This window comes from Equus caballus, chromosome 1, assembly GCF_041296265.1.
Source record: "Equus caballus isolate H_3958 breed thoroughbred chromosome 1, TB-T2T, whole genome shotgun sequence".
NCBI lineage: Eukaryota > Metazoa > Chordata > Mammalia > Perissodactyla > Equidae > Equus > Equus caballus.
Window position 1 is genome coordinate 52,230,027 of NC_091684.1, and position 13,789 is coordinate 52,243,815.

At 38.9% G+C, this 13,789-nt stretch overlaps 1 protein-coding gene across 4 annotated transcripts in view; it reads left to right on the forward strand.

Moving 5' to 3' along the window:
• ARID5B (AT-rich interaction domain 5B) overlaps nucleotides 1–13,789 on the forward strand; it is a 175,599-nt gene that overhangs the window by 74,887 nt on the left and 86,923 nt on the right. For all 4 annotated transcript variants that reach the window (XM_001503500.6, XM_005602398.4, XM_005602399.4 and 1 more), the window contains one exon: nucleotides 11,192–11,422. In XM_001503500.6, the coding sequence (XP_001503550.1) occupies nucleotides 11,192–11,422 (231 nt within the window). The remainder of the gene's footprint in view (nucleotides 1–11,191; nucleotides 11,423–13,789) is intronic.

Consider the following 13,789-nt stretch of genomic DNA (forward strand, 5'->3'; position numbering starts at 1 on the left):
CGAGGGTTCCAATTTCCCCACATCCTTACCAACACTTGGGACTTTTTGTTTTTATTTATTTTTTAAATAATAGCCATCCTAGTGAGTGTGAAGTAGTATCTCATTGTGCTTTTGATTTGCATTTCCCTAGTGACTAATAATATTGAGCAATTCTTCATGTGCCATTTGTATAACTTCTTTGGAGAAATATCTATTCAAGTCCTTTGCCCATTTGTAAGTTGGATTGTTTGTCTTTTTGTTGTTGTAGGAGCTCTTTATATATTCTGGATATTAATCCTTTATCAGATATATGATTTGCAAATTTCTCCCACTCTCTGGGCTGTCTTTTTACTTTCTTGAAGTGCCCTTTGGTGCACAAAATTTTCAAGTTTTGATGAAGTCCAGTTTACCTATTTTTATTTGTTCTTGTTGCCTGTGCTTTTGGTGTCATGCTTAAGAAACCATTGTGAATCCAAGGTCATGAAGATTTTTCCCTATGTTTTGTAGTTTTAGCTCTTAAATTCTAGTCTTTGATCCATTTTGAGTTAATTTTTGTATGTGGTGTGAGGTAAGAGTCCAGCTGCATTATTTATTTATGGATATCTAGTTTTCCCCTCACCATTTGTTGAAAAGACTGTCCTTTCCCCATTGAATGGTCTTGGCACCTTTGTCAATAATCAATTGTCCGTATATTTGAAAGTTTATTTCTGGACTGTCTGTTCTATTCGATCACACTTGATCCTTATGCCAGCACCACAGTTTTGATTACTGTAGCTTTTGTACTGAATTTTGAAATAGGGAAGTGTGAGTCCTCCAACTTTGTTTTTTACAAGATTTTTTTGACTATCTAAGATCCCTTGAAATTCCACATAAATTTTCCAGATGTTTACATCTTCTAAAAAATTGCACAGTTAAGAGGCAGCCCTGATGGCCTAGTGGTTAAAGTTCAGTGCTCTCACCACTTCAGCAGCCTGGGTTCATTTCCTTGTCGCAAAACCACACCACCCCTCTGTCAGTTGCCGTGTTTTGGTGGTGGCTCACACAGAAGAACTAGAAGGACTTAGAACTAGGATATACAACTACGTACTGGTGTTTTAGGGAGGAAAAAACAAACGAGGAAGATTGGGAATAGATGTTGGCTTGGGGAATCTTCCTCAGCAAAAAAGAAAAAAACGAACAGTTAAAATACAGGCAAACAAAGGAGAAAATAAGAATTGCAGATAATCTCGCAACCTAGGGGCACTGACTGTTAATGATTTTTTTTAAGTTTATTTATTTTTTTGAAGAAGATGATTAGCCCTGAGCTAACATCTGCCGCCCATCCTCCTCTTTTTACTGAAGAAGATTGGCCCTGAGCTAACCTCCGTACCCATCTTCTGCTACTTTATCTGTGGGATGCATGGCTTGGCAAGCAGTGTGTAGGTCCACACCCAAGATCCACACCAGCAAACCTCAGGCCACCAAAGCAGAACATGCGAACTTAACCACTGCACCACCAGGCTGGCCCCTGTTAATGATTTTTAAGCACTAACCAAGACAACATAGGATACCATGTCATACCCTCTAAGATGGCTATCAAAAAGACAAATAATAACAAGTGTTGGCAAGGACATGGTGATATCAGAACCATCATACATTGGTGGAGAGAATGTAAAATGGCAGAGCCTCTTTGGAAAGTAGTCTGGCGGTTCCTCAAAAGGGTAAACATAGAATTACCATATGACCAGGAGTTGCATTCCTAGGAATATACACGAGAAATGAAAACATATGTCCACACAAAAGGGTTTACACAAATGTTGATAGCAGCATTATTCATAGTAGCCAAAAAGTGGAAACAACCCAGATGTCTTATCACCTGATAGATAGATAAATGAAATGTGGGATATCCATACAATGGAATATTATTCAGCCATAAATGAAATGAAATTTTGATACACTCTACTCTATGTATGAACCTTGAAAACACTATACTGAGTGAAAGAACCCAATCACAAAGAACCACACATTGTAGGATTCCATTTATATTAAATGTGTAGCATAGGCAAATCTATAGAGACCAAAAGTAGATAAGTGGTTGCCTTAAACTGGTGAGGGGCGGGGACATGTGTGAGCAGGAGGGTTCAGGGTTTCTTTTTGGGATAATGAAAATGTCCTAAATTTGATTGTGGTGATGGATGCACAATTCTGTGAATATACTAAAAGCTTGTACTCTTTGAATGGGTGAATTGTCTGATAGGTGAATTGTAGCTCAGTAATACTATTAAATAAAAAACATGGGGCTGAATACATTATTTCATACCTTCCTTATTTTCACTGAATATAATAGAAGCATCTTTGCATGACCTGAAATGTTATTTACTTTTATTATTTTTAATGGCAACCCAGTTTTAATGAAAGTAGCCATACCACTCATTATATATATATGTGCATTATATATATATCTGTATATACACAAACACACACATACACTTGTATGTATATGTGTGTGTGTATGTAGATATGTATAGAATGCCTTCAAAATGCTAGGCATTAGGTAATCAATATTAGTCCTACACTGTTTGGTATTTGGTTCTCCACACACACATTTTTTTCCCCTGATATAAATCATGTTAGAAACTATGAGATTTAGTCTCGTCTGTGTTAACTACTTGTGAAATAATCATGTCCGTGAAAGTCATGGCAAATAGTGATTAGTCATTTTGTTAAGGCACAACTGTGGATCTTGGATGCTGAGAGAGTAATGTGTGGAAGTTAATCATTTAGCTATTGATCTGTCCAGGATCACACCTTAATTAGCTTTCTTCGTCAGTTTGGGGGTTCAGGAAAGTCGCTCAAGTGTCAAAGGTTTCTACAGCTGCTACAGTAATGGAATTGTGATTCTTGCAATGACGGCAGGTGTACAACGCAACTTGAAAAATAAAAAGCCATGTAGGTATTCCACGAGGAAAGATGGCAGAAGTTATTATGATTTTTAAGGCCAGTTGCGCTAATGATGGTCAAGTTTCCTTTTCTTATAGCAGCTTTGTCCTGGAAACCATAGAGGCTGATCGGATCTTAGTCATAGCTCCTTGTAAACCAACAGAGGGTTGAGTTTAATTAAGTTCAAATCCAATATAATAGCCTTACCTGGGTCACTACGAAATAAATAAATGCATAAATTAATCTCTGAGAAAACATTTGGCATAATTTTAGAGTAGGAGAAATTTTCTCTAAGCCCTGGCTCCCAGGTGTTCTCATGGGTCCTTTATATTTTCTTCTTCAGATACTAAAACTCATTTATACTAACAGTGAACGGTTGACTGTGGCTTAACAGTTAACTCTGTGAAGGGGAAGCAAGTTAAGGTAGGTCGAGCGCCTTAGGATCACACCCCAAACGTAGACACCGCTTTACCTATGCGTCAGTGTGGCCATGTGGTCTCAGCAGTAGATATACTTATTGCATAATCCCTGTCTTGTGTGACATTTAAATTTGGCTGAGATGAGCCATATGGAAATAAGATGCAGAATTCTCAAGATGAAATCTAGTGTAGCTCCTGAATGTGGCTTAGAACTCAGTGAGCATTTGGGAGAACCTTGGAGGTGGAGCTGGCTGGCTTCCCAGTGGGTTCATTTGTTACTGGGAGTGATGGCAGTGTTTGCTGTTAGTTTAGCTTTGTGTTGTTTTCTTTTCTGAGTCATGAAACAACCATAAGGGCAAAGGCTGATATTAACATATTAATCCATATTTTTATATTTGTGTGTGTCCATCCATTTGAAGTGACTTGTGTTTGGAAACAGCTGGCTACAACCCTGGGTTTTGCATTTGAAATATTCTTTGTTCCGTTTGCCACCGTGCACTGATATATTTTCCCACATTTTCTTTTTATAAGTTCTTCAGTGATGTTTTTGTTGCCTATCTTGGGAAGATCTGTCTTTCCATTTATCAAAACAAATGGCAAGCTGGGGACCATTTAAAGTAGTTTTTTAGTTAATAAAGCCAATCTTCTTGTTCTGTTATGTTAAAAGTACATTATCTTTTTATTGCCAGTTCTGTATGGCTAGGTCTGTTTTCTGTCTTAGCAATCTCTGGGCTGCCCCGCTTGCTTACTGTGTAGAGAATTACAAAATCATTAAGGGTGGGGCAGCACCAGCTGACTTACAGTACAAACCATTTCTCAAAATAACCACAACAGTGCAATACTGATGTGTAATTTACGTCACAGTATGTTTTTATGAAATAGTTTGTGGCATTTTCATTTCTATTCCGGATGGAATCTTGTTCTCTTTCCCTTTTAATCAGGCGTTTAATTTATTTTTATTATTAATATTTTCCACTCCTTGTCTTGGCATGCCTCCAATTTAACAGCTTTGATGAGGGAAAAAAAGAACGCAACTGATCTTTCCCCACCCCAGCTCCACGACATCAGTTTAACTGCAAATGTATTTTCCCCTTTGATGTGTGCTCACTTTGGGGACCAAGTTGACTGCCTTAAGAGAGGTTTAAAAATATGGTGGGACACATTACACATTTACACAGCATTGTAATCAGGAATTGATAAAGTTGAGGTACAACTTTGGAATTTTAAACATTTTCAACCAATTCAAGCCATTTAGTCCTATGCACGGCTGCATTTCCCTTTTACAAATGTCTTTCTGTATAATGTCCTGTAATTAGAACAGGAAATCATTGAGTAACTGTAAGATGAATAAGAGCACTTAGACTGAAAGGAAAATTACCTTCCGAGAAATTATATTCTTTTTTTTTTTTTTATGCTGCATGTTACAATGTTGGTAATGATAGTAACAGCTGTGGCTACTCTTATCTGTACAATTTTCATGCTTAGGTTTTTCTGGAATAAAAAAATTTCATTTTCAGTAATAATCAAAAATGAATGGACGGAAAATAGGAAATGCCTAATTATGACAAATATTCAGTGTCACAACAGAGCAGCAATTAAATGGAAACTTCAATATAATTGTCAATAGCAGTAAGAATTGGAATACTGCCAGGTATATAAAGTTGATGCTTTGCCGTGGGTTGGTTGCTAGGAGCACAGTGAAAAGTACAAAGCTTTGAGAAAGGAATGTCTAATGTAATAAAGTAACAGAAAGAAGCATAAATCATTGTAAGAGCCTCTCATATTGACATTATTTTACTTAAATTGTCTCAAAACTAGACTTCAAGTTTTATAACATGAGCAAATTCATATTTGCTTGGGAAAAAAAAAAGAACACTTTATGTTGTCTTTGAAGGACTAGGGACATTGTGCCTCAAACATAACCTTCATACATATTTGGAATCTTTTAAGTGAAAATCTTTAAATGTTTGTTTCTATTGGCATCCAAATGCATTTGCCCTAATACGATTAAGAGAACTAAAGGGCAAAATACTTGGCAGATTTTTCAGTTGAGGTAATTAGGTACAGGAAGGAACATGCATACTTTTTCCACCAGGCTCTCTAAAATCCCAGGGCGACGGTTTTTTTTTAAGATTTTTTTTTTCAAGCTTACTGATGTTAGAAGTAGATTATAGCGGTTTTCAGTAAGCATAATAGTGTGATGTTTCCGAAACAAGCCTTCCCTCATCCCCCCAGAATGAAAAAGAAAGTTACATTTCTAAATTGTTGTGCAAGGGATGAAAGCAAATTTCTCCTCCAGAATTTATGTTTTCAGCCTTCTGTGCATTTGGCCACCATTATCTATTTAAAAAAATAGCATTATGGATATTTGAAAGTCAATGCTCCATTAATTCATTGTGTTTGCCATTTCATGCATCTCTCTTTGTGCAAAGACAACTTGAGCAACGTGCTATTGAGAATGAATGCCTGCTCTTACCCTCTCCCTCCACCCCCTCCCCACCCCCAGCCCAACTCTGAGGATTAAAGCAATGGTATACAGTTACTGTTTGAAAAGCTTGGGTGGAGTCTCATGTTATAATTACAGTTTCTCTGTGGAATTCTGTTTTGGACTTTGAAAATATATAAATAAGTGAAAAATTGACATTGGGAGAGGTTAACAAAACGTGTAATTATGATATAAGCGCAGGATTAGAGTAATTTTGGTTGAGCATTACAAGCAGTGTACTTTAGGTATTAACTTTTAATAGGCAAAGTTCTTTTCATTGAAGTTGAAATGAGGTTTAGTAATTTGGGGTCTCTTATTCCCTTTGAATATTTCGTTTTAAAATAGGCACGTTCACTTTTTTTTTTTGGTTGAGGGGGAATTGAGGAATGAGATGACATTTTAATAGAATAGCATAATCATGGTTTAAAATTTCAGTCTTTGGTACCAGCAATTTATTGCTGATCATTTTCTGTTGACAGAAATCAAGTAATGTATATATAACCCAACCAACTGCCACTGACCAGAGTGTGTTAGAGGAAGACTCCTTAGGGTAATACTTCGATTTCTTTTCCTATGTGGGTGTGGTTGAAAGAAAATCTCTGTTCTAGGAACACTTTGTTTGTCTTTTCCTAAACAAATGTGCAATTTATCCATTCTTTATTCATTCTTAGATTTGTCTACTAGACCTGTCACGAATTGGAGAGGGAGAAATGTCCCACACAACATTTATTGGCAGCCCTTCTTCATGAGTACCTTTGCCCAGGAGTGTTTGTGTGTATATGAAATGCATAAGGAGCAAAGAAGTAGCTGAGGAATTTAAATAAGAATTCTGGGAAGAGTTGTTTGGCTTCATTTGTTTCTTAGCGTACTTGGGCAAAATAAAATACGACAGCTGTTGAACAATTTAATATTTTTGTAGCTGTATCAGGAGGAAGTTAATGTAAAGGCTTAGAAGGGAGTTATAGGATCATCGAATTTTAGATCTAGAAAGCTCTTCCAAACTCATAATTTTACCCTCTGTTATACATACCTTTCACATTAAGGTGACCACACTTTGTCTTGAGAAAGATAATGTTTTTCCAGTTAAATAAATGTCTGCCGAGACTACAAAGAAGAGACTCAGGCGTCTTCACTCAGTGAAACTTTGACCTGGATGAATTGCTGGTACTTCCAGGTCCCACCTTCACTCTGGATCTTCTCTTGACTCTCACTGGAATGCTTTGTCCACCTTCACAGGAGTCCTGAGGGTCTCATGGGGTTTCTCTGGTTTTTGTAAATATTAAAGGCAACTCCTCTGGGAAGAGGTAATTGTAAGGTTGGAAATTTGCCGCTGTCCAACCAATGCCAAAATTTTGGTCCAAATGGGTGGTTCTGCTCATAAGCAAGAAAGTTATCATCATTTTTGTTTTGGCATCACTAAGCATTGCCACATTAGCCTGGGTTCCAGCTGTGCCTCTAGCCTCTTAGTGTGGAAAGAGGTTAATGAAGGGCTGGGGTTCTGGGCTTGCACCGCCTAGAGTCAGCTTTATTTCCTATCACATGAGTGGGAAGCAGAAAGTTGATATACATGAAAAGTGTGTCAATAATGTTGTTACATAATGGGGAATTGCAGTGTTCCAAAATTATAACAAGCTAACTTAACCAGAATAGAGTAATTCTGGCATACCACTGGCTGAATTCTACAGTTCTCAATGAAACAGAAGTCTCAGATTTCACTTGATCAAAGGCCACCATCCTTATCCCTAATATTGTAAATTAGTTAAATCTCTATTATTATTATTATTGTGATTCGAGACATTTTGTCATAATGAAAAGCTCATCGAGCTTGGAGTTAAAAAATTGGGTTATAGTCTCCTCTTCATCACTTTCTAGTTCTTTGAGATCCCAAACTAGTCACTTGGGTGTCTGAAACTCAGTTTTCCCAACTCTCAATTGGAGGATGTTAAAAAAAAATAGTAATCCTACTACTTGTAGGATTATTGTGAGGAACTAAATAGATACATAGGTTTTATTATTTATTATTTTCATTTTAGTGTTTTATTATTAGTACCATAAAACGCAGTAGTATTTGTTCTGCTTTCTAAACAGGAAAACAGTACCTCAGTCTCTCATATTTTTGGTTAAGAGGGCTTTTTTCATTTGCTGTGTTCAGTGATGCCTGCAACAATCCTGGGAGAGTGGCAAGGGGAAGGGTATTTGGTCCTGTATTCTGTTCTAGGTATAATGCGGGTTTGGATACAAGCATATACGTGAAAACTGAATGTATAAATATATTTATATCTGTCTATATATCTATATGTATATATAGAGAGAGAGAGAGGCATCAAAATCCAAACTAAATAAATTACTATAAATCTATGCAAAAAGCTAAAGTCACACTCAGAGGTAGTTTAATGTGCATGAGCTACCTGGGAGCTTGTTAAAAATGTAAATTCCTGGGGCTGGCCCCGTGGCCAAGTGGTTAAGTTCGTGCGCTCCGCTGCAGGCGGCCCAGTGTTTCATTGGTTCGAATCCTGGGCGCGGACATGGCACTGTTCATCAGACCACGCTGAGGCAGCATCCCACATGCCACAACTAGAAGGACCCACAACGAAGAATACACAACTATGTACCGGGGGCCTTTGGGGAGAAAAAGGGAAAAAAAAATCTTTAAAAAAAAAATGTAAATTCCTAGTCCCAACTTTAGAGATTCTGAGTCAGTTGTTCCTGATGGACCCCTGGATTCTGCTTTTTTAGAGGCACCCTATGTAATTCTGATGTGGACAGTCCCAGGAGCACTCAGAGAGATTTTCTCCAGAATGAATGGTCATCGTAGGACATGTTTCCATGACTTGAGATCGGGGGAACTTGCTGTTTTTCTTCCAACAGGAAGAGAAGGATTCCTGGCTTGTCTAGTGTTTTGGGAACTGCATGAAAAAAGAAGGATAAGTGTTTCAAGCTAAGATGAGGTAGAGAGAGAGAGAGAAAGAGGTCATTTCTAATCGCCAAGGAGTTGATTCCATCCAGAACAGAGAATGAGGAAGCGGTTAGAGATGGCATCATCATGAAAAATGGTCAGAGAAAAACAGAAGGAGAATGAAGGCATAGGAAGGAAGTGAAGTGGTCTCGAGTCTAGGTGACACTTTCTGCTGTGAAACTAACTCCAAAGCATCAATTCCTTTGCCCTCATTTAACCTAAAAAGCACAACTTTCTCCATTTCGTTTCAAGAACACTTGGAGAAACTAGTGCAACTTCCCCCTTCACAGAAAGCCAATAGCACAGCCAAGGTAGAATTTTGGAAGCTGTCATAGTATTTGCACAGTATTTCTCATTGACAGGAGTTGGTATTAGGTGCTGGGCATACTGCCGTAAGTCCTGGGGGTTCATGGTTATTCCCCTCTCTCTCATCCTCAACGTCTTGGACAAATAGAATAACAAATATTGAATGATAGAATTGCCACACTGGGGGCTCCTTCTTCAACTAGCACTTAGATACTCTGGAGTCCTGATGATGTTTGTGAGTATTTCCACTAAAACTCTTTGTGCTTTAACTCTATAGAAAGCACAGATTTGAACCCAAAGTGTGAACTCGTGTCTTGGTCTGCTGTAAAAATCTCAAATTGGCATGTCTTGGGACATATATCAGCATCTCAAAACCACTTTTTATTTGGGGACTTTCCTTCAATGTAAATATATTTCCTTTTAATTAAGTGTGCCAGCTGACAAAGTGGCTACCCACAAACCAGGCAGGAGTCTAAGAAATGTAAACTGTTAAAAGATGTCATCTTGAAAGCAGCTAAACATCTCCATTCTTGAAGAAGCCTCCAGCCTGAGGAACTAAGTGAACATAATTAGAAATACATCTGGGGATTGGCCTCCTATCTGAAAAGGTCACATGCACACCTTCCACTGGTACTGGTTATGTTCCATCATTATGTTCTGTCCTTACTCATTCGTCTCCCACTGGTTACCAGATGGCCACGATAATGTTGGTATCCTTAACAACTGTCTTGTGCAATTCCCTGCAGCAGGGTAAGAGCTCGAAATATGGAGTGTTTTCCCTTTGGATAAGCAAGTGAGATATCTGGGAATTGCTTACAAACGCCCTGATGGTGTGGTTACACAGAGCAATGTCAAACTGGGTCATGGAGCCTAAATTCAGCTTGACGTTGTGCAGGTGGCAGGCCACCAACGGCGAGTGTTTGCCATTTCTCAAGCTTAAGACGAAGGAAAGATTCATCCATGCAGAATCTGGTTTTTATAAATAAGCATTAATATAGTGAGATGTAAATAAGCGTTAAGATCATTGTTAGAGGGAGCTTCATTAAAGTTGCTGAAATGTCCTCCTGAGTTAAGTTGGTTCTGATGGAGCTCTTTCACAAGCGTGCTTGGGAAGTCCTCCCGGTGTGGTTCTCTGAGATGTGCCAAGTTACCAGATGGATTTGAGGAACATTAGAAGATGGGAGGTATGGGTTCGGGGAGGGTGGAGAGGTGGGCATATTAATCAAGTTGAGATAGATCATGCTGCAAAAACAAATAACCCCCAAATCACAGTCTCCTTTAAAACAACAAAGGTTTGTTTTCTGCTTATGCTATATGTCCATTTAGGATCAACCAGGGGCTCTGCTCCATGTTATTCTCCCTCCAAAACCCAGACTGGCAGAGCAGCAACTCCCTGAAATATTACAGATGTCCAGAACAAAGGGAAGGAGAGAGTGTGGTCAGTTACACACTGGCACTTAAAGGAGCCACCCACTTCTGTCGTATTTCATTGGCCAAAACAAGTCACACAGCCACTTGACTCCAGTGGGCTGAGGAGCACGGTCTCTCCACAGGGTCCGTAAAGAGAACAAGAAATATTTGTTGAACAGCACGAAGGACCTCCAAAGCAGATGATGTATTTAGACCCATGGACATCTCTCTGGGGCCAGATGACCTTTCCAGAGCCTTCAAGCACCGAAAGACTATATAATCCAAAATAAAAGTAATAGCTGGCTGTGAAAATAAGTATAAAGAAGCTCAAGAAAATTCTGATTTTTTCCTACGATGATGACTTTAATGCTTAAAATATATATAAAATTCTTTCGAAACAGTGTTTTGGTTCTGCTGCTTGATGGTGACCGAAGCATTACTCTATCTGTCAATAGGGTCATCCCACTCTTTCTTTTCTCCACTTTTTCTTTTCTCTGCGGGTAGCCTGAGTGTTTGCTGTGGAACTGGATTGGTGAGATGGGGCTGGAGGGGATACTGGCATTAGCCAGACTGTGATAAGATGAACTGGTATAAGAGTCTTGTTGAAGACTACATTTTTAGTACAAAACCAGAAGTAATCATTGAACTTGTATCATGGCTGTGACAGTTCTTTGTTGGAGGGAGAAGGGTAATGGAAGTGTTTTCTCGTTTGTCTAGGGGAGGACGAGGAAGAAACGAACGTGATAGTTCTCAGCTACCCTCAGTACTGCCGGTACCGCTCGATGCTGAAACGCATCCAGGATAAGCCGTCTTCCATTCTAACGGACCAGTTTGCATTAGCCCTGGGGGGCATTGCAGTGGTCAGCAAGAACCCTCAGATCCTGTACTGTCGGGACACCTTTGACCACCCAACTCTCATAGAGAATGAGAGTATATGCGATGAGTTTGGTGAGTCTTTTTTTTTTCCTACATGAAGCTTGTGCGTGTGTGTTTAGTTGTTCTCAGTTCTTGTGGAGAGCAGTGATGGAGAACAGGGCTTATTTTCACGAGCCCAATGTGCCACTCCACCCCTCCCATCCCCCAAATTACTGCATTATACAGCATCATTGCCTCCTTGGCAGCCTCTGTTTACCAAGATAAAAGATTGTTATTTCAAATTTGTTGTTCAATATAGAGTCTGAAGTTGCTTGGTCGACCTTGAAATTGGACTTTAGGACAGGAAACCTTCATGTTAGTGCTTTCTTAAAAGGCTTTGGCTATTCAGATACTGATTTTTTTATTTAACTGATCGCTCCCTTTTCAGTGTTATAAGGAACTGAAAAAAATGCACCAATTGTAACCGCTTTAGTATTATCAGGTGAATAGATAGACAGACAGATAGACGATAGATACCCATGCCCCTGAATTTTTTCATGTGTATGAATGTATTTGTATACATATATATATTTCCATCTTTGGTGGGCACATGGATCTTTATCTGCATCTCTGCCTAACTGATTGGTCACGTGTCTTTATAGATAGAAGGGAAGGAGGAGAAGATACCACAATATCAGTTTAGGAGACCTTGCATGATTCAGTGAATGACTGGAGGCAAGCCAAGATCGCATCTCTCGAATCTTCACTTTCTCATCTGTTTGTTGAAGAGATTCGACCATATCAGTGGTTCTCAACAGGCTAGGCAGGGATACAGAATACTCCCAGGGTACTTTACCAAACTACACATGTTCCTTGGAAATTCCTATCCTAACAGAAGCATGAACATCCCCCACCCTCACCCCACCCCTTCTCTGGAATCGCTACAGTAGAGTGACCAGTGTGACGACTGAGCCATGCTGAGTCCCTCGTGAGTACCTGGGTGGAGAAGAGGTTGAGACCTCTGGTCTAGAGAGAGTACAGGGTCCCTTTGAGCTGGAAAAGTCCTTGATTCTGTTGGCTAATGTTTTCCTAAGGATCCCTAGTTTGCAGATTATTCAAATTCAGATTATTCTGCTTAACCACTACAGGCCTCGGCATGGTTTTGGGGTCCAGTGTGGCCTTTCCAATGTGATTATTCATGATCCCAGCAGCCCTGTAGCTGCTGTGGGAGGGATATTGTAAGTAGGTGTATGGGCAGAGGAGGGGCAAGGAGGAGAGGCTGGGATCTAATGATTCAAGAAGGCAGGGAAGAAAGAGAGAAAGGGGACGTAAGTTCACTGGACATGACTTTTTTTTATTATGAACCATTTTTTCAGATGCCTTTCACACTCTAGCTTATCAAATCACTGTCAATCTATAAGGGAGTACTAGTGTTTATACCTTATCTTTTCCTTCTTCCCAAAAGAGTTTATTGTCATATTTGTAATATTCAAATAACCATTTTATTCAAGTAGATGAACATATCCAATACATTTTTAAAAGTACTTCCTCTTCAGATCAGCATTTACAAATCTTCCCTTTTCAATACTTCTTTTTGGAGTTCTTCTTCCATATTTCTACTCGCAGACCATCCGTCCTGCCTGCTGCTCAGGAGGTCTCTAAATTCCTGACACAAAAGAAAACTGAAAGAATGCTTTCCCTCATTTAAGAGTATTCAGAATTAGAGTTTCACAATGTAAAATAATGAAAAAATGTTTTAACCTTTGGCTAATTTGAGTTATTAGTCATTGAGTTTCAAAGCTGTTACATCTAGAATTGGTAACAGAAAGAAGTTCCAATTTAATAGTGATCACAATGGTTGTTGAGTTACTAAATTAGTTTTAAATGTTCTCACAAACACAAGCATCTGACTTTTGAATGTTTTCCTGAACTTTCTTCTGGTATGGCTAATTTTAATGCTCTTTTTCCTCTCCAGCCTCTTAAAGTGGAAATTTTCTTTTGGAATAAGGTACCTTTAAAGAGCTCCTAGATGGCTAGTATAATAATTAGAGTATTAGATTTTCGTTTTTCAGTTCAGTGTGTACTTCAAATAGTTTGTACTTCTTATAGTATTTCATTTTAGTAAGTGAACAAAAACAGCTCATTTTGACTTAATTTGAACACCCTCACTGGCATCCCTCCCCCACCTTCCACTTTTGGTCACACAGCTAAATTTCCAGAGAACGCTCTTTGAAACCTCCAACTGGTTGTATTTGAAATCAACATGGGTTAAGACGTTCCTCAGAACGCGGGCTTGGGTCTCTCCAACCGACTAACAGTTGGTGGAAGAACATAAATTTAATTAGTGACTAGCATTAAACAAATGTTCCTAATATTAAACACTGCCAGATGACTGAAACACTTCTGTCAGATTACCACGAGTGCCAGGGGGCCCACAGATGAATTTGCTACACAGTATAT